Consider the following 25,037-nt stretch of genomic DNA (forward strand, 5'->3'; position numbering starts at 1 on the left):
ATATTTTTCTGGAAAAATGAGGAACTGTTTGGCGGAAAATGGTAGCTAGCTGGTGTTAACTACTATAAATTACAGAAGCCAAGAACATGCTCCTCCTAACTTGAGCACGAAGAAGGGTATAGAGCCTATAGAGAAAGAGGAACGAGAGCGAGAGAAGACATGGCGGAATCATCATCGTCAACGTCATCGTCCCCCCTGGCAGCGAAGTCGGATGCTGAGATTGAAGAGCTGCTTGATCGAATGCTAACTCGTTTGGCTCTCTGTGATGATGCCAAACTCGAACCTTTGCTTTCCAAGCTCCTTCCCCTCTGCATCTCCTCGCTATCGTCTCAATCACAAGCCGTTCGGAACAAGGTACCTTCTGAATATGTTTGTGACATTTGGTTGTAGGCCTCAGTGGAACTTCGAAATTGCATTTTTTGGTTGAGAATGATCGCTGCTCTTGGCAGTTTGCATCGCTGCTCTTGGCAGTTTGCGATATGTTTCAATCTTCTCTTTTTAGTTTTGGGAACATACAAGCGAATGGTTAGAGTTGAATTCAATCTTGTGTATTAATTGGAATATTGATAATTTGGGGATTTGTAGATTTTTCATCTTGGTTAACGGTTATCGTTATCTCAAATTTTTTCAGGAACATTTTAAAATTGCTTAGAATTTGTTAATGCATATGTAAAATGTATATGAATTTGCTTCAATGACAGTAATTTCTCAAGCTTAATTACCATGTTAGCTGTGTTTTAGTCTTTTGCTTTCTTGACTTGTTGAGGTAATGAAATAGATTGGCTTAAAAACTAACGTCCTGTAGTTGTCAATTTGTTATCTTTTCAACAGGTTCTTGAGATTTTGAGTCATGTGAACAAAAGAGTGAAACTTCAGTCCGATATTGGTTTGCCTTTGATGGAGTTATGGAAACTTTATTCGGAATCTAGTGGTACTCCAATGATAAGGAATTTTTGCATTGTGTATATAGAGATGGCATTTCAACGTGTAAATGCAAAGGTCTGTATATTTGAATTTTTAAATCTGGAGACTATTTTGTTCTAATTTTTTTATGCCACACTGTGACTTTTGATACTATTAATGCCTGTTTTATCATTTGACTGAATCTTCTAGTTTTCCACGGGAAATATATAATTTTATAGTGGATAGGCAAATTGATTGTTCTAAGCTTTATTTGAAATCCTTTTATAGATATGTTTTTCCTTGGCTATAATCACTGGCTCAAAGTTTAGCAGATCACTTTTTCTCCACATTAATGAATTCTTACTGTGGAGCCTTCTGAAAATAATCTAATACTTGTTGCATCTAAATCAGGAAAAAGAGAATTTGGCACCTGTTCTCTTAGTGAACATCTCAAAACTTCCTCTTCAACACCAGGAAATCATACTAAGAATCGTTGTTAAGGTATTGACCTTTCATATCTCCTTGACTATTCTATAATTAGTTTTCATGAAGTTCTTGTATTGATGCTTATTTAGAGTTTGCAAGCCAGCTAATGACTTTGACCATTCTATTTCTCCTTGCTTAGAGATGTCATTTTTTATTTTCTAACTTCACAGTGTACAAAAAATGATGTCATGGTACATTAGATAATGCTTATGACTACGAATTCCCATATGATTTTTTAATTTAAATGCACTTGCCACTGCATGTCCTTGTTGTTCCTTTTATTCTGGATTTCTTCAAACAATGAAACCATAACTTATCATGTCCCTCCCTTACCATTCTTTCTTCCCTTGGATTAAATCATGATGCCTTAATTCCAGGATCATGGTCCCCCCCCCCCCCCCGGGCGGTGGGCAGGTGTGTAAGGGTTTGGAGCATTGTACCTCACATAGCGACTCCACTTCTGTTGCTTATTCAAACCAATGGTTTTTGGTTTGGATACCTGCACTGAACAGAATTAATGCGAATGATTTACTTCAGATTGAAAGGCCAAAATGGCTTTTCTCCTGATATTTGTATGTGATTTCGTTGCTCTGAAACCCATAAGCACCTGTTTTTGCATTGTGTAGTAGCATAACTGTTTTGCAGTAGGTTGTTTGGTATTTTCCAGCGCTCAGTTGGTATATCCAGCTAATCTGCAGATCCTGTAGCCACTGTAGCCATTAAGTTTACTGGTTGTGGCCAGGGAAAGGAGCATAAAGTTCTCTGGCAGTAAGCTGTATGGGCTAGTGTGTGGCGTCTTGCATTAGGAAGGAATGTGAGATTGTTTAATGAGAATTTTTTTTTGTCACATCTTAATTGAGAGAGAATTACTTTGCGTGGCCTCTTTGTGGTTTTTGTATGGTCTTTCTAGGGGCTATCCCTTCTGGAATCTGGATTCACAAACCGCGGCAGATTTCTATTCCTTTTTCTCTGCAGCTTCAAAGAAATTCCTTGGCAAATTTTCTATGGAGGCATTATTGACAAATGCTTGACAACGTGGTGACAGTTTATCAAAAGAAATAAAATGATTAGTAGGATGCTAGCTGCATGACCTTACTTCTTCCCTCAAAGCAACTGCGCTTTCAACTCCTCCCTTTTCTTTTCAATAAAACTTCTTTTTCTATTACAAATTAAATAAAAAAGTCCATGCATGAAGTGCCTTATCGAGTTGTCCTAGCCAAGAGCCTTAACTGCCCTGTTGTGTGCTTGTCATGTGCTATGAGTAGCTGCCCACAGTTATATGTTAGTGGGCTCTCGCTATTCATTCTAATGGATTTCTTCTTTCCTTTAGGTAGTTGGTGAATGCCACTCAAGTCAAATTAGCGATGAAGTTGCTGCAAAGTATAGATTAGTGACTGATCCACATGACAGGGAGCTGTTTATTGAGTTTTGTACTCATACAATGTTGTACCAGCGGGTTTCTCAAAGGTTTGGAGCTACACGGATTGCTGAAACTGTTGCAATCTTATGTAAATTAAATGGTAGTTTATGATTCTTTGCAGTGGTGGATTCCCTCCTGGACTTTCAGTTGCTCAAGCCAATCGTGTTACAGGGAAACAACAGTTGCCAAGTGATAAACTTATGCTTGGAAAGGTAATTATGTAACTGGTTAAATAATATTTTGCATGATAATATCAGAAACATTTTGCTGTTGGTGTTATTATTATTCTCATATTATGTTTGGTAAGTGCATAAACGAAGTCATAGGCTTCTTATGCTTGATATTTACTACTGTGAGAAATCATAAGATGAATTTCACTTAGCTGGTCTTAATATGTGCACCAAACTGATAGTTATAATCAGCCAAGTAATTGAGCTTAACAGATATTTATATAGAATTGTATCATTTTGATTTTTTGATTTGAAATTCAAATGCCTATCGTGTTCCTGCCGTCAAAATTTTTCTTAAAAAAAGGCTCCTTCTGAGATAAAGTTTGTTTGGACTATAGTTCTTGATAGAACCAATATTTAATTCAAGTGATCTGCTACAGACTTGAAGGCTCAATATCAATAGATATTTGTGTGATGTGTTTTATAAGTTCTGGAGACAAATAACCATTTTCTTCTACATCATGACGTGGTTTGGCAGATTTGAAAAGACTTATAGTATTTTTATCCAGATTGATGTTCAACCATCTGACATACAGGCTTTTCTAGCTCATTAGCTGTTATAGGGTTTCAGGAAAGGTGCATGCCTTATCATTGTCAGTTTGCTGCTTTTGCAAGATAACCTTTGGCTTTGTTGCAGGAAAGCATAGTATTCATGTTTGAAGTTTGGTGTTCTGCTGATGGTTTTGTTTTGTTTTGTTTTGTCTTCTTCCTTTTTTTTTTTTTTTTTTTGCGGATTGCGATCTCAGATTTGCAATGACCTCAACCTGCTTTGTTGTATTTTTAATTTAAATAGCGTTTTGTGCTTTTCTTAGGGTCCTTTTGGATAACAGTTTGTTCTTGCTTTTTCTGACTCCTTTCTTCCTTAATTTTTTTCTTTGTGAAAGAAAAACAGAGATACTGCGAGTGGTAATATTTTTTGTTGCTTTCTCTTTGTGCAGTTGGGTATTTTGAATGTCATCCAAGCTATGGAGCTGGCCTCTGAGCTTGTTTACCCCTTATATATTGCTGCCTCTGTTGATTGGTATCTTGTTGTTCTTGTGTTATGTGAATCGCATTTTTGCTTTACCTGACTTTTCTTACTGATTTATATCTTTTGGGTGATTTGTTTGTGGACTATCATGCGTTGTTTGATTGATTAACTCAAGTGAAGAGTCTGTTATTAAGAGAGGCGAGGAGCTTTTGAAGAAGAAGGCCAGTGGTGTTAATTTAGACGATCAAAATCTGATCAACAGGCTGTTTTTACTATTTAATGGTATGCTTGCAAACTTTTGGTAATGTAGGCATATAGGCACATTTTGCCATAAAAAATGTGTAAGGGTTTTATTAATCTATTTGAATCCGCATGGCTCTTAAAGATTAAATTGACTTGCGAAAGCACTCTGCTTGAGATTCTCCTTGAATTTAGGGAGGTTATTCCTATTGTTTATTTTATATCTTAAATATTACTTTATTTCTTCAATGTAACTATTGCTCAATTGTGACTTTTTGTATGCATTTTGTATATTTGAGTTGTGCCCAATTGGCACTTTTTCATCTGTTGCTATTTTAAAACGATAATGTTCTCTGTCTTCTATTCTGGCATACGATCAATTCAAGATATTTTTTTTTTTTTAAATCTAAAACCAATGTTTAAACATGAACATTCTTTAGTACCTTGGATGTACTTAAATAAGGACATCAGTGTGCTGGACCTTGGAGATTTTAAGTATTAAATATGTTATATATTTTGGATTATGCCACTAAAAGGTATATTTACTAAGTTGCTAAGCGTTGATCTAAATTTCATTTTGATGTTCATATAATTACCCTAAACGATAACCCAGCAACTCCTTTAACACTTCATTTCATGCCACATCATTTATATTGTTAGTTGACAGATCACTTAAATTAATATGACTTGTTCTTGCTCCTTTGGTTTTTGCTCTTCTATATCAGAGAGCAAATTCTGTGCATATATGTTTTTTCTTTATTCTCTTTTCTTTTCACAATTGAGCATCAGTATATATTTGACTTGAATGTAGGTACGGTTGCAGTAGAAAATGTTGATCCAGAATCAAGAGTCAATCCTGGGAGCCCCGTACTTAGAGCAAAATTAATGTCCATCTTCTGTCGGTCTATTACAGCAGCTAACAGTTTTCCATCCACCTTGCAATGCATTTTTGGCGGCATTTATGGTACCAGAATGTCCCTATTATTTGGAAATGCTGTCCTTATATTATGATATTCTTGTGTACCTATGATACTAAGGACCATTCTTTTACTAGGATTAAAAGGAAAAACAATGTGGCTGAATTTATATATCTATCTCGATCTCACTCTAGCAACGTAACATTGAAACTCATGGTTACATCTCTTCATCCAAAATGTTTTCAGATATTGTATATAGGGATAGATGGAATTCATAGTCTGGGTGCTTGCACATGAAGATACCTTTTTTTTCCTTTGTTCCGATAGAAGAAGAAAGTATTAGGAAAAAGAAGAATATGGATAGGAAATGTTGGTGAGCAGTCCTGTTTTCATTTCCTTATTTCCTCTCCTCTGAGTATTCTGTCTTGAATCGCCCATTTGGAATTCTCAAACTCCTTAAAAATTTAAAACGACTCTTTGGAAATTTTGGGAAGTGATAATCATGAGAACTAACACAAATGACATTTCGCAGTGTTGGGGACCAAACATAGCTTTATCTTCTAATTTCTGTATTGTGTGTATATAAATGGTACTTCAAACTGGACACTATTTATACTTACGTTGGATACTGGTGGCTTCTTTGTGAAATGTTTGGTGTATTTGGTAAGAGTTGGGTGTGTTTGGGATTTAGAATAGTTTCTCCTTTTTTGGTACAGAGGTTTTAAATGGGCAAAGGAGCGTAACACTCACATGACAAATGACATGCCATATGGGGCTTTTAGCCTTCTTGGAATTCTTTATAGAAAGACACGGTCTTCACAACCTATGAAAAATGCAGGTTGCTATAGGGGGCTTTTGGCTTCCTTGGAATTCTTCATAATCTTTAATATCTGACAAAAAGAAACTGCCTCATTCCGAAGAAATTTATTATCTTTGTTCACATAAATTTTGATTTCAAAATAGACACACAAATACATATGCACTGGCTACACTCAATCTTTGTGGGATATATGCCGATTTCTTCACTTTTACCTCCTACTATTGATTTTCCGTTTTGCCCCTCATTTTGTAATGTCATTGTCATGATCCTATCTGGTTTCATTTTGATTATGAAATATGGTGTGAATGGTAAAAATAATTCCCGACCACTTGATCATTGAGGCTTTATGTCAAGGATTATTTTTGTTCCATAGCATAAGTTGTTAAATGAAAGCCCATTAATTGTTCAATAATCTCTAACACAACCACACTCTTGAATGTAATAGGCAGTGGAACCACATCAAGGTTGAAGCAGCTTGGGATGGAATTTACTGTATGGGTATTCAAGCATGTGAGTGAATTATTATTTGGCTTTCATCTGTTGTCTAAGATTTACCTTTTTGAACAAAGTATTTTCCTTAGGCTAAAATCTGGATCTGTTCCAGTTGAAGATGCTACTCGATGTTTACAAAGTGAAGACTGGTTTTGTATATTTGTATTCTGGTTCTATATATTTACTCTAGCTTTTGAGGTATTTACTATTTTTCACGCTGATAAAATAGTTGAGAGATTAGAAAGTACAAATTGAACAAAGAGAGGATAAACTGGTTTTATGTAACCAAAAAAAGTACAAATGTGGATTATGACGTATCCAAAAGTAAAACAAATAAATTAGTGACCCAAGAGTAAACCAAATTCTTTGGATCGCAGCAAATGAAATCCCCATGAGCCAAAATTCATGCAGGGGGCAGATAGAAACTGTACAATTTACATCCCATATGTTTTATTTTGATGAAACTGGAAAATTGGATAGGGAAGCGGAAAAAAAGATGTATATTTTTTATTCATCTAGGTGGATACATGTACAATATTTAAATTCGAGTAGACTGATATTTACCCTATTCTCATCAAATTTCTAATTTGAATAACTAAGTATTTATCAAATATTCTATCACTCCCCCTCAAGCTGGAGCGCATAAATCACATGTGCGAAGTTTGTTAAGGCGATGAATTTGGTAGCCATTCACACGTTGAATTTTCTCCCTTATAAATTGACATTTGACTTTGTCATGTATGGTTCTCTCATTACGGACTAGATTGGAAATGATACACATTACTACATGGTCCTCGGAAACCAATTGTGTACGATTGATGCTTTAGCCACATAAAGCTCACATGTTGCTAAAGCCATAGTTCAGCTTCTGTACTAAACCTCACAACTACTTGTTTCAAGAGTCTACTTTACGACCAACAAAGACACAATACCCTGAAGGGGACTGTCTATAAACAAGAGAACCTGCATAGTATATATCACTATAACCGATCACCTAGTTAGGTTTAAGTATATGTCTAGTCAGTTGAGGGTTGGAGTGGGTTGCAATCCTAATGAGACATTATTGGGAGGAATTATAGCTGGAGAAAGTGCGATTGGAAGGATTCACAGAGTCTTTGAGATCATGCAAAATTTTAGAGAGGGCAGACGGAAAGAAAAAATAGGAAGTATATATTGTATTCATGTACATATAGGTGGTGACAGTTTCTTACATTCAAATTAAGAAGCGAGAAGTGTTGATTGGGGTAAAAAAAGAAATTGTATTCATGCACATATAATAAAGTTTTGATTAAAAAAAAAATTTTAATAACTAAATTATTATGTAGCACTTATTCTAACAGATGCAGGCAAGTTGTATTGTAAAAGGCTTATGCAAATGATGGCTTATAAAATGCTACTTATATTATCATGTCTTGCCATATCCAATGCACCAAAATGGGCTTTAAAGCTCCTAGTCGTTTCAAATAGACTCATGATATTTGTTTATTTTCAAATTGCTATTTAGTGATCACGTGTTTATGCAAACTGTGAGAAAGGAATAATCATATTTACTGGTTTTAATTGTTTTTAGGGTTCATACTTTGGAAGGTACATTCTGATAATTTACTGTTCTAAACTAAAATTTTCTGGGTCTAGTTCTTGATCAATTCTAATTTCTGGAAGTGCAGGCAAAAATTGATCAGCTTAGGTTAATCGGTCCTGTTATTCTCAATGGAATTTTGAAGTCTCTTGACAGCTATTCAAGTTTAGATGCAGGTCTATTTTAGACAATGATATTGTTTCCTGTATTATTTGAATAGGATCACCTTATTTCATATTTAATTTTATATGTAAACTCAGATGCTATTGCTCGGGACGTCAAAACGTATGCATTCCAGGCAATAGGGTTGCTTGCACGGCGCTTGCCTCATCTTTTCAGGTCTATAAATTTTACGTGGTTGTAATTTTGCCTGCTTATCACAATTCTTTCTCCTTGTAGATTTAGATCATTCCTAAATAGTTCTTAAAATTTAATATTCTCTCCAACCTGAAGACTTTCGTGGTTCTGAGTTGGAATTGATGCAAGAATATGTGATAGATATGTATGTCTCGTAAGATTCCTTTTATTGACGTTTACTTTATTTGTTTAGAGATTCTGAGACAAATGAAATCAGACTTGCACAGAGACTTGAGAGGTCTCATGTGCTAATATTTTCTTCTATTGTTTCCTTTTGGTATTTGTTGCTCTGAGAGAATCTACCATCTTTCTGGTGTATACCCCTCGTTTTTTCCCTCTAAATTAGTCTCTTCAGAAGTTAAAATGCATCCTTTGATTATTTTAGAGTTCTCTTAACTATAAACTAAGTCCTGTGTGTTAAATTATTACTAATTGAGCTATTTCGCATCCTTATAGGGAAAAGATTGACATGGCTGTTCGTCTTTTCCATGCATTGAAAGTGGAATCTCAATCCCTTCGATTTGTTATTCAAGAAGCAACAGTTTCTCTTGCTGCAGCTTACAAAGTATGTACTTTTCTCTTAAATCTGTGTGAATATGTTGTTAATTTATGCCTTTTTCCCAAAGGGAAATATCCTTTTGAAACTTTAATGCTTCCTGCATCTTCAGTAATCCTATTTTTTTTTTTTTTATCCATCTGAAAGTCTAAATAGTTTGATGCTGGCCCAACATATTTCTAATAAAATTTAAGACTGTTTACCTTGCAAGTTACCTCAACTAAACTATTCCTTAAGAGTATATAGGATTGCCTTGGTGGATCTTGTACAATATTTAATGTTTTCAGTATTTCCGTTTCATACTTAGCATAGGTACTTATTCTTCACTTTGAGAGTTTGCCCAGTTCGCTTCCCTCATGTTCATTCTGCTTGAATGTTTTTGTCTTTTGTGTCAGGGGGCCCCATTAACGGTGTTACAAGATTTGGAGGCACTTCTGCTGAAAAATTCTCAAGTGGTATGCCTTTCAACTTGCTGGCTGTGTTCCTTCCTATGGGCTCTGTCCATATTAGTTTATGGGCTAGTTGTATTTCTTATCTTTTAGATCAGAAATAGATGAAAGGGAATTTAGTTAAGCAGTGAATCGGTAGTTAGTTAGGTTAGTAAATGTGTATTAGGGATTATGGTGTATAAAAGGGCGCAAAGGGGTTCTTGTAATCAGCTTTTGGAATAATAGACTTGAGTCTCTCTTTGTTTCTGTCTTCCTCTCTCTCTCTCTCTCTCTCTATCTCTCACCCGCTCTTTCCTCTCTTTCCTATCTTTTCTATACATCAATATGCCTGCAGAGGCTCGGGAACTTCTTCTTGTTTAAATTTTGAGGCTTTGGCAGTAATGAGGGGAAAATGCTATGGCACTATGCTTTGCATGTTCTTTGGTGTCTTTGTCTGGGACTTGGAATCAAATGCTCTATTTTATTTTGGAAAGAAGCTTTCCTTGTTTCTTGTGTCCGTCTTACTTTGTTGCTGGTAATGACAGGAGGAAAGTGAAGTGCGATATTGCTCTATTAGATGGGCCACATCATTGTTTGACTTTCAGCATTGTCCAAGTCGTTTTATATGCATACTTGCAGTGGCAGATGCGAAACTGGATATTAGGTTTTGCACCTGAATTTGCTTCTTCTTTTTTTTTTTCAAAAGATCTTTCCTATTTTGTCTAGGTCAGGTTCATGTAATCAATCACTTGTAGCTCCATTGCACTTGAATTGATTTTCTTTTCTGGTTTATTACAGAGAAATTGCCCTTGAAGGTCTTCGTCTTCTTAAAGATGACGGTCAAATTTCTGGCATTCAGCACCCAAAACTTGGATCTATGCTCGATTATATTATTAAACAACAGCCAAAGTTGCTAGGGTCTGGCCAAATGAGAGAACAGAGTCTTCTTTTTCCTTCAAGTTCATATGTGGCCATGATTAAATTTTTGTTGAAGTGCTTTGAGTTGGAGTTGGATCAAAATAATACTTTATCATCCGAGTTTCTGTCCTCAGTAGAGAAATTCTGTTTACTGCTGGAACATTCTATGGCAAATGAAGGGTCTGTTGAGTTGCATGTCAATGCTTCCAAGGCGTTGCTTATTATTGGATCACATATGCCAGAGGTCCGTTGTTTGAGTTTCTTGATTGTTTTATTGCTTGTTTTCCTGCTCTCACATTTGTTGTTTATAGATGGTAGCATCACATTATGCACAAAAAGTTTCGTGGATTAAGCAACTACTGAGTCACGTGGATTCAGACACTCGTGAAGCCATTGCTCGTTTACTTGGAATTGTGTCTTCTGCCCTTCCTTTGCCTGCATCATCTGATGTTATTTCTGAATTGACTTCCGCAATCGGTAGTACACATAAGTCAAGGTTTGAATATCAAATCTTCAAATTTTTTGTTTCTTTTCTGAAGCTATCCTGTATGATAATATTATTTTGTTCTATGGTCAGGTTCGAGACTCAGCATGGCGCATTATGTGCAATAGGATATGTAACTGCAGATTGTTTGTCTAGAACACCATCAGTAAGCTTCTTCAACTTAATGTCTTGTAGCATATAAATGTACAGAGAACACATCACAACTTGAGGGCGGGATCAGTTGATGCGCATACAAATATTGACATCATTGATAGAATGGGGGGTTTTTAATCCAGTGATAAGCATTAAAGCTTTGATTAATTTGCCTTACACTGTCATCTGATCTAGAGCATGTTTGGACTACACTTCAAAAGCACTTTCACTCTTCCAGAAAATGTGAGAAGTTAAACACAAATGTGGCATGCAAGCATGCTGTGATATGGCTGTTTGAGATTATTATAAAAGTATTCTGTCCAAATTGGTAGTAGTGTTGGTCCTTGTTGCCATATTGTCCTGCATTAAAAATTTATGTTTCAGCAGAAGATATGGTGGGCCTGTATTTTGTCTGCACTTCAAGCCCGAACGGCTATCGAAGGGACGTAATAAAAATTGTAAAATTATCCATAGCTGCTCACTTAAGAGAGTAAATATTTTAGCTGAACTGAATCTTGATAAGAACACTAAATCTTTAAACAGCAAATGATTTATCAGATATCAGTAAATATTGCAAAGTATGTTAGATTAAGTCAGACTGGAGAATTTTTCTGAGCTTATGTTTTCTTTTTCTGGTTTCATATCCATTGCATTTTTCTTTTCTGTGGAAGTTAATCAGACTGGAGAATTTTTCTGAGTTTGTGTTTTCTTTTTCTGATTTCATACCCGTTGCATTTTTCTTTTCTGAGTTACTTGTCTTCTGTTTCTTGACTCTTTTTCCCCTTTTCCCCAACCTAGATATGAAAGGACTATCTTCTTGGTATGTTAGCTAGTCCAAATAATATCAAATGCATCTATTCTGCGTTCTTGAGTAATTGCCTATTCTTCAATTTACTTGTTTGGTTGAAACATAAATTTCTGTTCATATTTCCTCGTATCTAACAATCATACACACATATATTTTGGCAGATTTCTGAAATTTCGTTCCAGAACACGCTTAGATGTCTTGTTGATGTGGTTAATTCTGAAACTTCTACACTGGCTGCCGTTGCAATGCAAGCACTGGGTCATATTGGACTGCGTGTTTCATTGCCTCCACTTGTTAATGATTCTAGTTCAGGTATAGTTTTCATATGATGGATTCTTGTTCAGGTATAGATTTTATGTGATGACTACTTTGTTCTATCTGTTAACCGTTGATCTATTATGGGAATGTATGATTAATCTGCAGATAACATTCTGACAATTGTGCGTGATAAATTGAGCAAGCTTCTTGCGGGAGATGACATTAAAGCAATTCAGAAGATTCTTATATCTATCGGACATATGTGTGTGAAAGAAACATCATCTAATCAACTTGATGTGGCACTCAATCTGATTTTCAGTGTCTGTCGATCCAAGGTATTTCATCAGAGTTCCTGACTAAACAAATGATCTTTTTCTTCCTAGGAAACTGCCAAAGCGGCTTTGCTACTTTTGTGGTGTCTAAAGGCACTTTGGCACTAGAAGCTGTTCTTAGAATTACAGCACACTTCCTTTCCAGAAAGATTGATATCTTTTTCTACTTTCATCACCTACCATAAGAAATCTTGCAGTCTTCTTCATCCAATTGTATAACCTAGTAGGAATTGTACAATGAGAGATAGTAAAGGGGGATAGTTGACCGGGATAGTTGAAATAAAGTTATTTGCCCACCAGGAAAAGAATAAATCCCTTTCTAATTTTCAAGCATTTTGCAAAACGACGTTCTGGGAAGACAAAACTGATCAGGCAGCCCTTAAAGGAATGCCTAAATTAATGAAGGAAATTGTAAATTCCTTCAACCATCTCATCTGATTCTTCCACATTTCTCTCCACAATGTTTAACTCCAGCCAGCCCTGACTTAAGAAGGGTAATGGAGAGTATAGTGCAGCCTCAGACTTGTAACGTAGCGAATTCTTAAAATTTTCCTTCTCCTTAGGAAGGAAAATAGAATTATCATCAGCAAACACCTAATGATAAACCTCTAAACTATCCATCCCAGCCAACAAATCTTGCACTATTCCTCTCTTTAAACCCCCTAGTGGACACAGTGGTTGTGAAACCTCCTTGAAAAGCAAGAGGGATTGTTAAGGAACTAGGAGTCTTTCTCTGTTTTCCTTTAATGAAGAGAAGCTTTTTGGTTTCCCGGACTTATCCCTTTGGAAAGTTACTTATCGTCAATAGCTTTGAAATTTGTGTTAGATCTTGATGTTAAGCTCTTCTTCAGATATTATGATGACGGAAGGTGCAATGGTTGAACTATGGTGTGTAGTGTATTTTAAATATCTTCAAGTCAACGTATCAATAAAGGCAAACAGGAATAGAGGAATAACATCTCCTTGCCTAAGTTTTTGTCCGTAACTAAGGTTCACTATAATAACTACAAAGAAAGAAACAGAAGACATGCAACCCCCTAAACAATTTCTCTGTCTTTCCCTTTAGCTCTTCTATGTTCTGACAAAAGATCTATAAAAAAAAAAAAAAAAGGCTCAATTAAATATGCCATCATAGCAACGTCTCTAATCTAACTGCTCTGCCTTTATCTGCAACTCCATTATGAGGCTCTTACTCTTACTATTAGTCATTGCTCTTCCCGAGGCAATTTAACCATAGCCTTTATTGCTGACAGTAGGTCTTCTAGCTCATTTGTTAAGCCTTTCCAAAGTATCTAATTTAATATTTCTCACATGTGCTTTTGTATTTCAATCAAATTGCAGCATCAAAAGTGTCACATTTTTGTAACTAAACTTTCAGGTTGAGGACATACTTTTTGCTGCTGGGGAGGCTCTATCATTTTTGTGGGGCAGTGTTCCTGTCAATGCTGATATAATTCTAAAAACTAACTATTCTTCACTATCTATGGCTTCAAACTTTCTCATGAGAGATTTGGATTCTTCCAAGTTAAAGCAGTTTCCTTCTGAACAAAGTGAAGGTGTTGAAGGTTTTCATGCTGCCACAAGAGATGCAATTACCAAGAAGCTCTTTGATGATCTTTTATACAGTAGCAGGAAAGAAGAGCGATGTGCTGGAACTGTGTGGCTTTTATCACTTACGATGTATTGTGGGCATCATTCTACTATTCAGCAGAAGCTTCCAGAAATTCAGGTTTTGCATTAAGAACTGAAAATTCAGGCTTCATTGTTTTTGTATGCTTTTTTATTTGGGGATCGTATGTTTGTGTCAACTAGAGTGTTTTTAAATATTTTAGGTGCTATCCTTTTCCTTCTAGGACGTTAACTTTTAACATTAGAACGTGTGTATGTGTGTGTACCTATTGGCTATTCTGGATCAATTATATAAAATGAGAGCAATCATTCTCAACTTTCTTCAATTATTAATAAAATAATTAGAATTCATTCTTTTGAAAACTAAAATCGCTAATGTATAGATTTTTTATTCCAACAAATGTCTATCTACTTGGGGGTGTCTTTATTATTGAGTTTGGAACATTTTTTATTCATGAGATTTAGAAGATTGGGCAGGAGCTTTTTTTTTTTTTTGGGGGGGGGGGTTTAGGAAGATGTACAGTTAAAGATGTTATTTGGTATATATGGTTGGAACTGAATGGTCATATTTTCTAGTTTTCTTCAACTGAACAATCCTTTACAGATGCTTTGTTAGTGGAATCTTTTGGAGCTTTGTTCATGGTTTCTCCAAGGGAACAATTGTTGACTGATATACATAGGAGTAGATGTCCTATTTTGCATGTTGTTATTGTGAATTGTGATGTGATACTTTTCATGATTAATGTGATGGGCCATTCCTCCCCGTGAAATCAGGAATTTTCTTGTACCATATCCTTGCTGTAGCTGCATAGAGCAACCTGGAATGTCAATTTAGCTATTATCATGTGAATGCAGGAGGCTTTCTCTCACCTACTTGGTGAGCAAAATGAACTCACCCAAGAACTGGCCTCTCAAGGCATGAGTATTGTGTATGAGCTTGGTGATGCGTCTATGAAAAAAAATTTAGTGAATGCCCTTGTGAATACTTTGACTGGCTCAGGGAGGCGGAAGAGAGCCATCAAGGTGAGTTGTTAATTCCTTTCAGATTTCTTTCCTCTTTCTTTCATTTATGTTTGTATTTATACTTGGATCCTTGGAGTTTTATTTGCAGCTTGTAGAAGACACAGAAGTATTTCAAGAGGGAGCTCTTGGTGAAAGCATTGGTGGAGGGAAACTGAACACCTACAAAGAATTGTGTGGCTTAGCAAATGAAATGGGTCAACCAGACTTAATTTATAAGTTCATGGATTTAGCTAATTATCAATCTTCCCTAAATTCTAAGAGAGGTGCTGCTTTCGGCTTCTCTAAGATAGCAAAACAAGCAGGGGATGCCCTGAAGCCACATTTACGTTTATTGATTCCAAGGCTCATACGCTACCAATATGATCCTGAAAAAAATGTGCAGGTATCCTCACGCAAATGATTGTCCCCCCCCCCCCCCAAAAAAAAAAATAAAATTACTGCTGTTACAGGCCTTTTGTCCTTCTCTTTTCCTTTTCTACAGTTAACACACCTTCACTTTCCCTAGAAGGGCACCAAATGAAACAACGGAAATATGTTTATCCATTCTTCCCATGGTTATTATTAACTTTGGAATTCATGACATTTGTTATCTTTCTGTTTAGGATGCTATGGCACATATATGGAAATCACTTGTGGCAGACTCAAAGAAAACCATTGATGAAAACTTGAATCTCATCATGGATGATTTACTCAATCAATGTGGATCTAGGCTTTGGCGCTCACGTGAGGCATCATGCCTTGCCCTTGCAGATATCATCCAAGGACGAAAATTTCATGAGGTCATTGAGATTATTTCCAAATTTTTTTTATCTAGTATAAGAAACTTGAAATTTATGTGTTAATTCTTTTATTAGTTTTAAAGCCCTTAAGTAAAACAGTTGCATGCAAATCACTTTGAAGCATCTTCAAATGGAAAGGGGTTGTATTCAGTATAACATGCAAATGAACGAACTATCTAAACTTCAGTCAGCTAGGTGGGATGACTTGCGAGCGCTATTGTTGATATGTTTTTGAACATTAGACATCAGATTTAGAGGATATTTACCTGCTGTGTCATGTTGAATATATGGTTGGAGAGCAGCAGGAAAATGTTTAAGCAGAAAGAACAAGGGAAATTTAATTAGGAAAAGGGGGAAATTCTTTGCATGTCCTCTCGTGTGGAAGCCTACCTTGTCAGGCCAATAGAAAAATTGTGTGCGCAGATATTGGATATGAGTAATTAGCATCATACTGTTCGGGTAATATTATGAGATTTGATCTGAAATATACTTGATCAAGGGAATTTTATGTTCTAAATCATAACGGAATGATGGAACACAAGAATTGACTCGTTATAATTTCTAATATGCTACGGTAGAAACTATTTCTGCTTTTAATTATTATTTAGTTGGTGTAATCTGAGATGTGCATCTTTTGAGTGGTTCAGAAGTTTAAGCTTTATAGGAACTATTTGCGAGTAATATCCTATTACTACATTTTTATTAGATAACTTCCTAAATGCACACACTTGCATGCTTACAGTCAGAAGAAAATATAATGCTGGAACAATGGAGAGATAAAAGGAAGAAAACCAGTTTGACTATAGTAAACCTGAGAGGGGCATATCTTTCATCTTTTTCTGCAGGTTGGAATATATCTAAAAAGATTATGGTCTGCAGCATTTCGTGCCATGGATGACATAAAGGAGACTGTTAGAATTTCTGGTGAAAAATTATGCCGTGCTGTAACTACATTAACAACAAGGCTTTGTGATGTTTCTCTAACTGATATGTCAGATGCTCGCCAAGCCATGGATATTGTTTTACCTTTTCTTCTTGCAGAAGGCATATTAAGTAAAGTTGATAGTGTTCGGAAGGCATCAATTGCACTTGTAATGAAGCTCACAAAGGTGTGGAATTCTCAGCTGCATCACTTTTTGAACATGTTTGCATATTTTTTATGCACGCATAAGGGGATTATACATGTCAGCTTGTTTTTATTTTATTTTATTTTTTATTCTTTGTTGAATAGAAAAGCTCTTCTGATTGTTTGTCTCTGACTCTTTGCATCTTATTTATTAATATCTTCAGCCTTGCGCTTCCTAGTAATTCAGATCAATTAATGGTATTAAAAAAAATGAATTTGATTTTGTTAAGTAGAGGGAAAAGAATAAAAATGATAGCCTGCAGGGTTTTAGAGTCCTGAAAGCTCTTAAACCTGACTGGCAATATGCATGAGAGTGTGGTCTTCTGGATATTCTCTGTCTGATCCTCAATTCACAAGATTGGTTGTGGTTGTCCAGTGTCCGCAGTCTTTCTCATCTGGTCATCAATATTGCTCTATCATAATTTCCAGTTGTCTTAAATGTGTATAACTGTATTTTAGTATCCTCTTGGGTGTGTCTTTTCTTTTCTACATGACCACATCATGAAATTTGTTAGCTTCCTCTTGACTTTTTTCCTCAAGGTGATTGTGTTGGATTAATGAACTTACTGTGGATCTTGCCAGTGTATTGGCACCTTTGCTAATATGTTCTTCTGTTGTTGGAATGAACCCATTTGTTTTATCATTTTTTGTTATTGTCTCTCTTCAGCATGCTGGAACTGCAATTCGTCCACATTTGTCTGCATTAGTGTGCTGCATGCTTGAAAGTTTATCGAGCCTAGAAGACCAAAGACTCAATTATTTCGAGGTATGGTGGAATAATATGTCCACATCTTATATTTGAAGCTCACTTGCTACCTTCTTTTTTAATCATATGATTATGTATCTTCACTTTTCCAGCGTCATGCGGAAAATGTGGGAATAGAGACAGAGAAGCTTGAAACTTTGAGAATTTCCGCCGCCAAAGGCTCTCCTATGTGGGAGACTTTAGATTCATGTATAAAAGTTGCTGATGCAGAATCTCTGGGTGCTTTGATTCCAGCACTTTCTCATTTAGTGAGATCTGGAGTTGGCCTTAATACTAGGTTTGTTTCTACAGCAACTACTCATTTACCCCTTTCTTTCTTGCTGAAAAGAATCCACTTGAGAATTTTGATATCAATGATCTTCATCTCATCTCATAATTTTCACGCAAGCTGGTGGAGCTATCTGATGTGCTATAGAGCTTTCAGTATTTTGGGATCACCTGTTTTCTCCAGAATTTCTGGCTAGAATTTTCTGTCTTTAGATCTTCCCTCCAGGATTTGTTTTCCTCCTGTTTTAATAACTTGCTGCTTTAACTTGTATGTCCATGTGTGCAAGTATAAAATTTTTCTAATAATTTGTGATGCTTTCTATACCAATGCAGGGTTGGTGTGGCCAACTTTATCACACTATTGCTTGAAAGGATCGGTGCTGACATCAAGCCATATGCTAACATGCTTGTAAGATTGTTGTTTCCTGTTGTTAAGGAGGAAAAAAGTACTGCTGGAAAACGTGCCTTCGCTAGTGCCTGTGCAAAAGTGTTAAACTACATAGCAACCTCTCAAGCGCAAAAGCTAATTGAAGACACTGCAGCTCTGCATGCTGATGACAAAAATTCTCAAATTGCATGTGCGTTTCTCTTGAAGAGCTACTCATCCAATGCATTAGATGTTGTTCGTGGATACCTTGCAGTCATTATTCCAGTTGTTTTTGTTTCAAGGTTTGAATTGCTAATCTATATTTTTCTTCCTTATCTTCTGATAGAAACGTAAAACGGAATTTATTGAAGAGCGAAGAAGAGAAATTCAAAGTTAAGGACAAAAGGTTTTCCCAAAATAATTAAAAAATTAGGGACTCATTAGCTCAAAATAATTTTGCAACCTCATGAGTCCGCAAGAAAAACCTGCTTGAAAACAACACGTTGCAAAGGGGCCAGAAAACGGGTGGGAAGAAAATTTCCTCAAAACACAAATGTTTCATTCTAGTTAAAGACACAAACGAGCCAAGGAAGCAAATGCGGAAGAATTTTGTGCTTCATTCTGTAGTCGAAACCAGTGTACTTAATGGTTAAAAAGCTTGTAGATTAGGCGGACACTCAACCTCTTGAAAAATGTCAAACAACCTATAGGAAATATGCCTAGCCACTTCACAATACAAAAACAGATTATTATTATTAGAGTAAAATATATCAACCTCCCCTCTTTTTAACCTAAATTACAAAGATTTTTTTTTTTTTTTGGAAATTTATATGGACTTCTCTTAAAATCAAAATATATATTGCACAAACCTCCTTTCTAGTTTTAAGATTCAACTCCTATTCACCCATTTGTTAGTTGACCATTAAATCATAGGATTGACCTATTATTTTGACCAAATTGCCCCTTCTTGATACAAATATTGCTTAATAATTATCATTTAATGACATATCATACATCCTTATTTAAAATTAAAAATTAATTTTAATAAATATTTTAATATTTTTTGTTATACTATTGAATTGTTTACCATGTTATAAATTTTATAAATACAAATTTTTATTTTACAATAAAATACTTGTGATGTAATTTTTTAAATACTACTTCCAGTCCTTAATATAAAACCTTGTTTGACTTTTATTTTGGTCTTAAATATGAAACCCCAATCCACTTTGTCTTTTATATTTATGCATTTTTTCTCAATGTAGTCCTTTTAACAATGATAGTTCTAACTAATACACTTGATTAGCAAGGATATTTTAGAAAAGATAACACCTATTTATTACAAATAACTAATTTAACTTCTTTCCTTAATGTTCTCAAATTAGTCAACTAACTCTTATAATTAGGACGGGAGGTAGTATATATTAGTAAAAAATATTTTGGAACTGTATATATGTATGTTCAATACAATTATAAAGTTATATCTTAATTTATTAAATTTAGTAAAATATTAAATAGATTATTAATAAATATTAATATTAAAAGATAAACTACGTATTTAATATAATGAGGGGTAATGTAGGAAACAAGGTTTATTCTAATATTTTTTAATTAAAAATATATGTAAAGAATCTTTTCAGAATATTCCTTAACGCTGTTAATGGTTTGGACTAAAATGTATATTATCAAAATAGAGGGAAGTTCCATGTAATTAAGGCAAAACTAAAAAGTGGTTAGAGTATTTCACTCTTATTATTATTATGACGACGACGACGACGATGATGGTGTGAATCTTAACTTATATCACTGGTAAATGGAAATGTTTAACTTCATGCAGGTTTGAAGATGACAAACATGTTTCAAACCTTTTTGAAGAAATATGGGAAGAATATACCAGTGGAGAGCGAGTCACCCTCCAATTATACTTGGGAGAAATTGTCTCGCTTATTTGTGAATGTATTTCATCATCATCATGGGCAAGTAAAAGAAAGGTTAGTCTTTCCTTTCTCTTCTACTAATGTCTTTATAATTGATTTCATCTCATTGTATTTAGCATTTTTGTGTGGATGTTTGCTGATTTTCTATTGCCATACGTGCAGTCTGCACAGGCTATTTGTAGGCTTAGTGAAGTTTTGGGTGAATCACTTTCTTCTCACCATGAAGTTCTGCTTAACTCTCTCATGAAGGAAATTCCTGGTCGCTTATGGGAGGTAAGAAGATGAATAAGTGCCATCAAGTAAAAATAATGCCACTTTGTTTGTTTGTTCTAGTATGACAGCTGGAAAGATGTTAGAATGTTGGCAAAATAGCTTGAGTTTGATGTTCTAGTTCTCTGACTACAACATAAACATGGCAGGGAAAGGATGTCTTGTTGCTGGCATTGGGTGCTCTGTCTGCATCCTGCCATAAAGCGATTTCTGCAGCAGGTCCCTCCTCTTCTGCTGCCATTCTGAATGTAGTTTCATCTGCATGCAGTAGAAAGGGAAAGAAATACCGTGAAGCAGCTTTCTCCGCTCTTGAACAGGTTAGCAATACATAATGCTTGCTAAGAATATTCGTATAAAAGCTGTCTTCTTTAGGGCCTATTTGGTTTAGTCAATGATTTCCTTTCCATCGCTCAAAAATTGAAGTACATAATATCCATTACACTCTTGCTATTATTACTCAACTTCGACTGTCTCTTTGATTTTTATTTCATTTTTTATTATTCAGAGTTATAAAAGATTTTCTTAGTACGCACACTGTTTTCATTTTATTCCTTTGTTCATTCTATTTAATTCTATGTGCTAATGAGGATTTAGGATGACATTGTGTAGCAGATCTATCGCCACCCTCAGTCCTTAATGAATAGCAGTTTAACATTCCCATTTCTGTCTGTTGCAGAACATACCAATTATGTGCGTTTGTGCAATATCTTCATAATAATTGTCAAAAGTTTGTCAATTTTGGAATGCACAGATAGTAGCCCTATTTTTTCATTTGTAGTCAGTAATTTGGGAATTTTTGTGTGATATCTACATCCATACAAATGCCAGAATGAAGTGACAATTAACGGAATAAAACTCGCAATTGTCAAACAATAGGCAATAATATTTCAACTTAAAAACCACATGTTAAAAGATGAAAAGGAAAACAAAACTCCATTTCTGAACTCAATATCAACAGGGCCACAGTATTTTAACCTTTTTTTTAATATGGACATATCCAAATTCCAAAGTATGATACGACAGCAAATCCTTTCCTGATAATATCTTATCAATATTCTGAGAATCTAGTTGAAGAGAGATGAGCATCAGTGAGAGTAATGAAAAGAACTGGATTACTGGAGAGGCGAAAGTTTATGAAAGTCAATGGCTCCATCCTGCACAAGTTTCTTGATCTTGAAAATTAGGTCAATAAGACAGATAATTTTGGTCTCCCTTGACTGATTTTTTTGGGGCCAAATCTTGACTGATAATTCGCCTACTGTCTGTTTAATTCATGATAACTGGAATCCTGAACTATTTTCCTTGTTTGTTTTTCAGGTCATAAAGGCCTTTGGCAATTCAGAATTTTTTAATATGGTTCTTCCTTTGTTATTTGATTTATGCAATCCAGACCTCAACAAGTCCGCGCCAACACCTGTGACCAGCGATGCTCCTGAAGCGGGTCATAACCAGTTCTAGATCCTTGTTTATGTATTGCAAATTGTGCTTGTCTTATATAATTGAATATCATGTAAAGCCATAAATTAAACTTTTAATGCAACTGGAAATTTTATAACGTGGCAGCGGAATTTATGAAATCAGTATTTTTGAAACTTGATCTTAATAAACCAAGTCTTTCTGTTTAATATAGCACGAACCACTATAAATAGACATTTATTTAATATTCATTACCAGCTTCTACTGGCTAAGACGTGGATGTGCACATTTCCACATGCTCACATATCCACAAGTATTTTGAGTGATTTGCTTTTTTGGCAGATCGGGACGTTGCTGAAAGTACTTTTGTTCCACACAACAAAGTTGTAGACTGTTTGACGTCCTGCATCCATGTGGCAAATGTAAATGATATTCTTGAACAACAAAAGCGCTTAATACACATGTTCTCCGCATTCCTCTCACCAGGGCATCAATGGAACGGTATTCTTTTTTTCATTTTGTATTTCATTGCCATGTGTTTACTATCTTTATTAAATAAGTCTATGTTGTGCAGTCAAAACTGCAGCCTTTTTATCTATCAAAGAACTATGCTCAAGACTCCAAAATGCCATGAAGGATGACACTCCCGAGCTTGCCCGTGTAACTGCCTTCGTTCAGGGGGTAATTTGGGTTTATTTATGATTTAGATTAGATTCTGGGGACTTATATTGAATAATGATTTGAAATCAACTCTACTTTTCAGATGTTCGATACTATATCTCCAAAAATACTTGAGTGCATAAACACAATAAAGATCGCACAGGTATGCCACGATCTTGTTCGCTTGAATAGTATTCATCAACACATTATCATCTCATTCCGCAACCAAGAGGAAAAAACGTGTTTCTGATAATTAATTGCGGAATTTTAAGTGGACCAAGCCTTAGGAATGGTCAGCATCTTCTAGGTTGTGCTCAAGTAGAAGTCTTTTTTCTTCTTGAGTGCAGAGTGTAGAACAAAAAAGGTCCTTTCATGTTGATCAAATAATTATGTATTAAATGGGAAAGAATATTGGCAGGTGAAGAAAAGTCTTTTGGATTTACTTTTAGGAAAATAATGTTTAAGACAAATTTAACAGAACTAAAATATAAAGACTAGATTCATTTTATTTTTAAGATTCGGATCCTCCAAAGTTAGAAGTTTCTAAAATGCTTTTAAAATAAGATTCAAAAGAAAGAGCTGTTTGAAGGACAAGCAATGGGTTCCTTATTGTTAACTTTAAAATATTTGACGATCCATATTGTTATACAGTTATAACCTTAGAATAACCTTAGAATATCAGAAGATCCATATTGTTATACCGTTATAGTGGTAACATGTTTATGCCCAGGCTTAACCCTTGGTAATTTTTCCAATGCTCTTATTCATCATCCATTTGACATTTCATTTCTCTCTCTTTTCATTCAACTAGGTTCATATTTCTGCCTCAGAATGTCTCTTGGACATGCTCAAACTTTTCATGGACCAGCCACAGCTTAGTGCCATCAATGAAGGATTTGAGGGTGAACTTCGTCATCTCCATGAGACTGAGAAGAATGGGGAGGCAAAGTCACTATTAAAAAAGTGTGTCGACATTGTTGAAGCCAGGAAACATTAATGTCACAGAAAAACTCTTGACGTTCGTGAAGTTCTGAGAGGATGAAATATTTAACTGATGTCGTTTGGAGGTAGATAAAATAGAGTAGGAAATGTTTATTTTCTTTCCCAGCTGCATGTATCATCAGTAGATTTATTTGTACAAAAATTTTTTTACGTTGTTGGCTAAAAGTTGGGAAATTTGTAACCTAGTCATGAATATTATGATTTCATTCGAAGTTAAAAATAGGGGGGAAATCATCCTATTTTGTACCAGTAAACAATTTTATGAGAAAAAAGATGTCATTGATTTTCCTTTGATTTTTAAAGAAATTTTATGAAAAATGAGCTGCAAAATTATTTTGAAAAGTGAAGTTCATTTTTGTTCAATGCTTGATCAGGGTGCTTGCCATGGACCGACACGGAGGAATGTTTTTTTCCAAAAACAAAGGAGAGGCGGGTACTAGAGGCCACTCATGTTACTAGGCTGGAAGTTACTGGCAGGTACTAATGGTTTATGACAAGGAAGAGCTAATAAGAGTTGGTTTAGTTAATAAGAAGTTGGTTCATAATTAATAAGGTTGTTTGAATTTTGCTACTGATGTGAGGGTTTTGTTGGTATACAATCTGTTAGTACTTATATAAGGACTTTCTGAATTTGGACGCATGTTTTGGCCCTAGCTAGTATCTAACTCGCCTAAACTTGGAATATTAATGTCATTGGAAAAATACTTGCAAGTGCTGATAAGATTACTTGCTTGAAAGCAATGAATGTACCAAAATGTTGATTTGAAGTATTGACAAAATATTTCAAGAATGTTAGTGAATTCTAGGGGTGTACATAAGATGGGACTAGGTCCCCGTCTTCTCTAAAAAACTGCAATTGTCTTTTTAACTTGCAAAAATTATTTTCCCAAAAACCTAAATTATAAGCAGAGAAATCATGCATTTGATAATAAAAAAAATCACTGGAATAAAAAACAGGCACTAACATTAACAATTTAATAAGTGAATTTTTAAAAAGTAAATAAATAAATATTCCGTTCCGATCAATATAGTGTCCGTCCCAAAAAAAATTTTATCTTGTCCCAAATGGACAAGGACCAGAACAGAATAAGTTGAATATCTTTGCTTAACTCATTTTTTCAACCAAAAAAAATAAATTTTGATTTTATGCCTTGTTAGCCCCGCCGAGGGATGATCCAATCTAAAATTAAATAAATCTTTGATTTAAACCCAAAGTTAAAAGCAAATGGTTCACAAAGATATGAGTGTGTTTGGATTATCTTTGATGACTCCAAAAGTATTTGGGAATTTGTGAAACTGACTTTCAGATTTTAGTTGGAACAAATGGTGTCTTTGGATTGGTAATAGCAAAACTAACTTTTATTTTACTTGATTTTTACAAACATAAGTTAGGATAAAATCACTTAATGTAATGTAATTTATGTTTAGATTGATTTTTATAAAA

At 35.0% G+C, this 25,037-nt stretch overlaps 1 protein-coding gene across 1 annotated transcript; it reads left to right on the forward strand.

The window, feature by feature from the left end:
* Positions 1-104: 104 nt before the first annotated feature.
* Positions 105-23,935, forward strand: LOC114754042 (proteasome adapter and scaffold protein ECM29). Its single transcript, XM_028942780.1, has 35 exons — positions 105-354; positions 832-999; positions 1,315-1,404; positions 2,720-2,856; positions 2,931-3,021; positions 3,978-4,060; positions 4,185-4,291; positions 5,061-5,213; positions 6,432-6,496; positions 8,146-8,233; positions 8,318-8,396; positions 8,871-8,979; positions 9,366-9,425; positions 9,944-10,062; positions 10,197-10,560; positions 10,628-10,812; positions 10,894-10,966; positions 11,923-12,073; positions 12,185-12,354; positions 13,730-14,080; positions 14,836-15,003; positions 15,092-15,385; positions 15,606-15,782; positions 16,628-16,891; positions 17,576-17,674; positions 17,767-17,951; positions 18,275-18,610; positions 20,146-20,299; positions 20,408-20,518; positions 20,665-20,832; positions 21,833-21,956; positions 22,274-22,432; positions 22,506-22,612; positions 22,695-22,754; positions 23,403-23,935. Exons 1-35 carry the CDS (start codon positions 160-162, stop codon positions 23,586-23,588), a joined length of 5,430 nt encoding a protein of 1,809 aa, XP_028798613.1. The 5' UTR covers positions 105-159; the 3' UTR covers positions 23,589-23,935.
* Positions 23,936-25,037: the final 1,102 nt, after the last annotated feature.

This window comes from Neltuma alba, unplaced genomic scaffold (assembly GCF_004799145.2).
Source record: "Neltuma alba isolate B1F8T4 unplaced genomic scaffold, ASM479914v2 tig00001215_pilon, whole genome shotgun sequence".
In the NCBI taxonomy this organism is placed as follows: domain Eukaryota; kingdom Viridiplantae; phylum Streptophyta; class Magnoliopsida; order Fabales; family Fabaceae; genus Neltuma; species Neltuma alba.

Coding starts and splice junctions, on each gene's coding strand:
- LOC114754042 (XM_028942780.1), top strand. CDS start 160: ATGGCGGAATCATCATCGTCAACGTCATCGTCCCCCCTGGCAGCGAAG. Junction 10,813..10,893: donor GGTAGTACACATAAGTCAAG/GTTTGAATATCA, acceptor TTCTATGGTCAG/GTTCGAGACTCAGCATGGCG. Junction 12,074..12,184: donor TGTTAATGATTCTAGTTCAG/GTATAGTTTTCA, acceptor ATTAATCTGCAG/ATAACATTCTGACAATTGTG.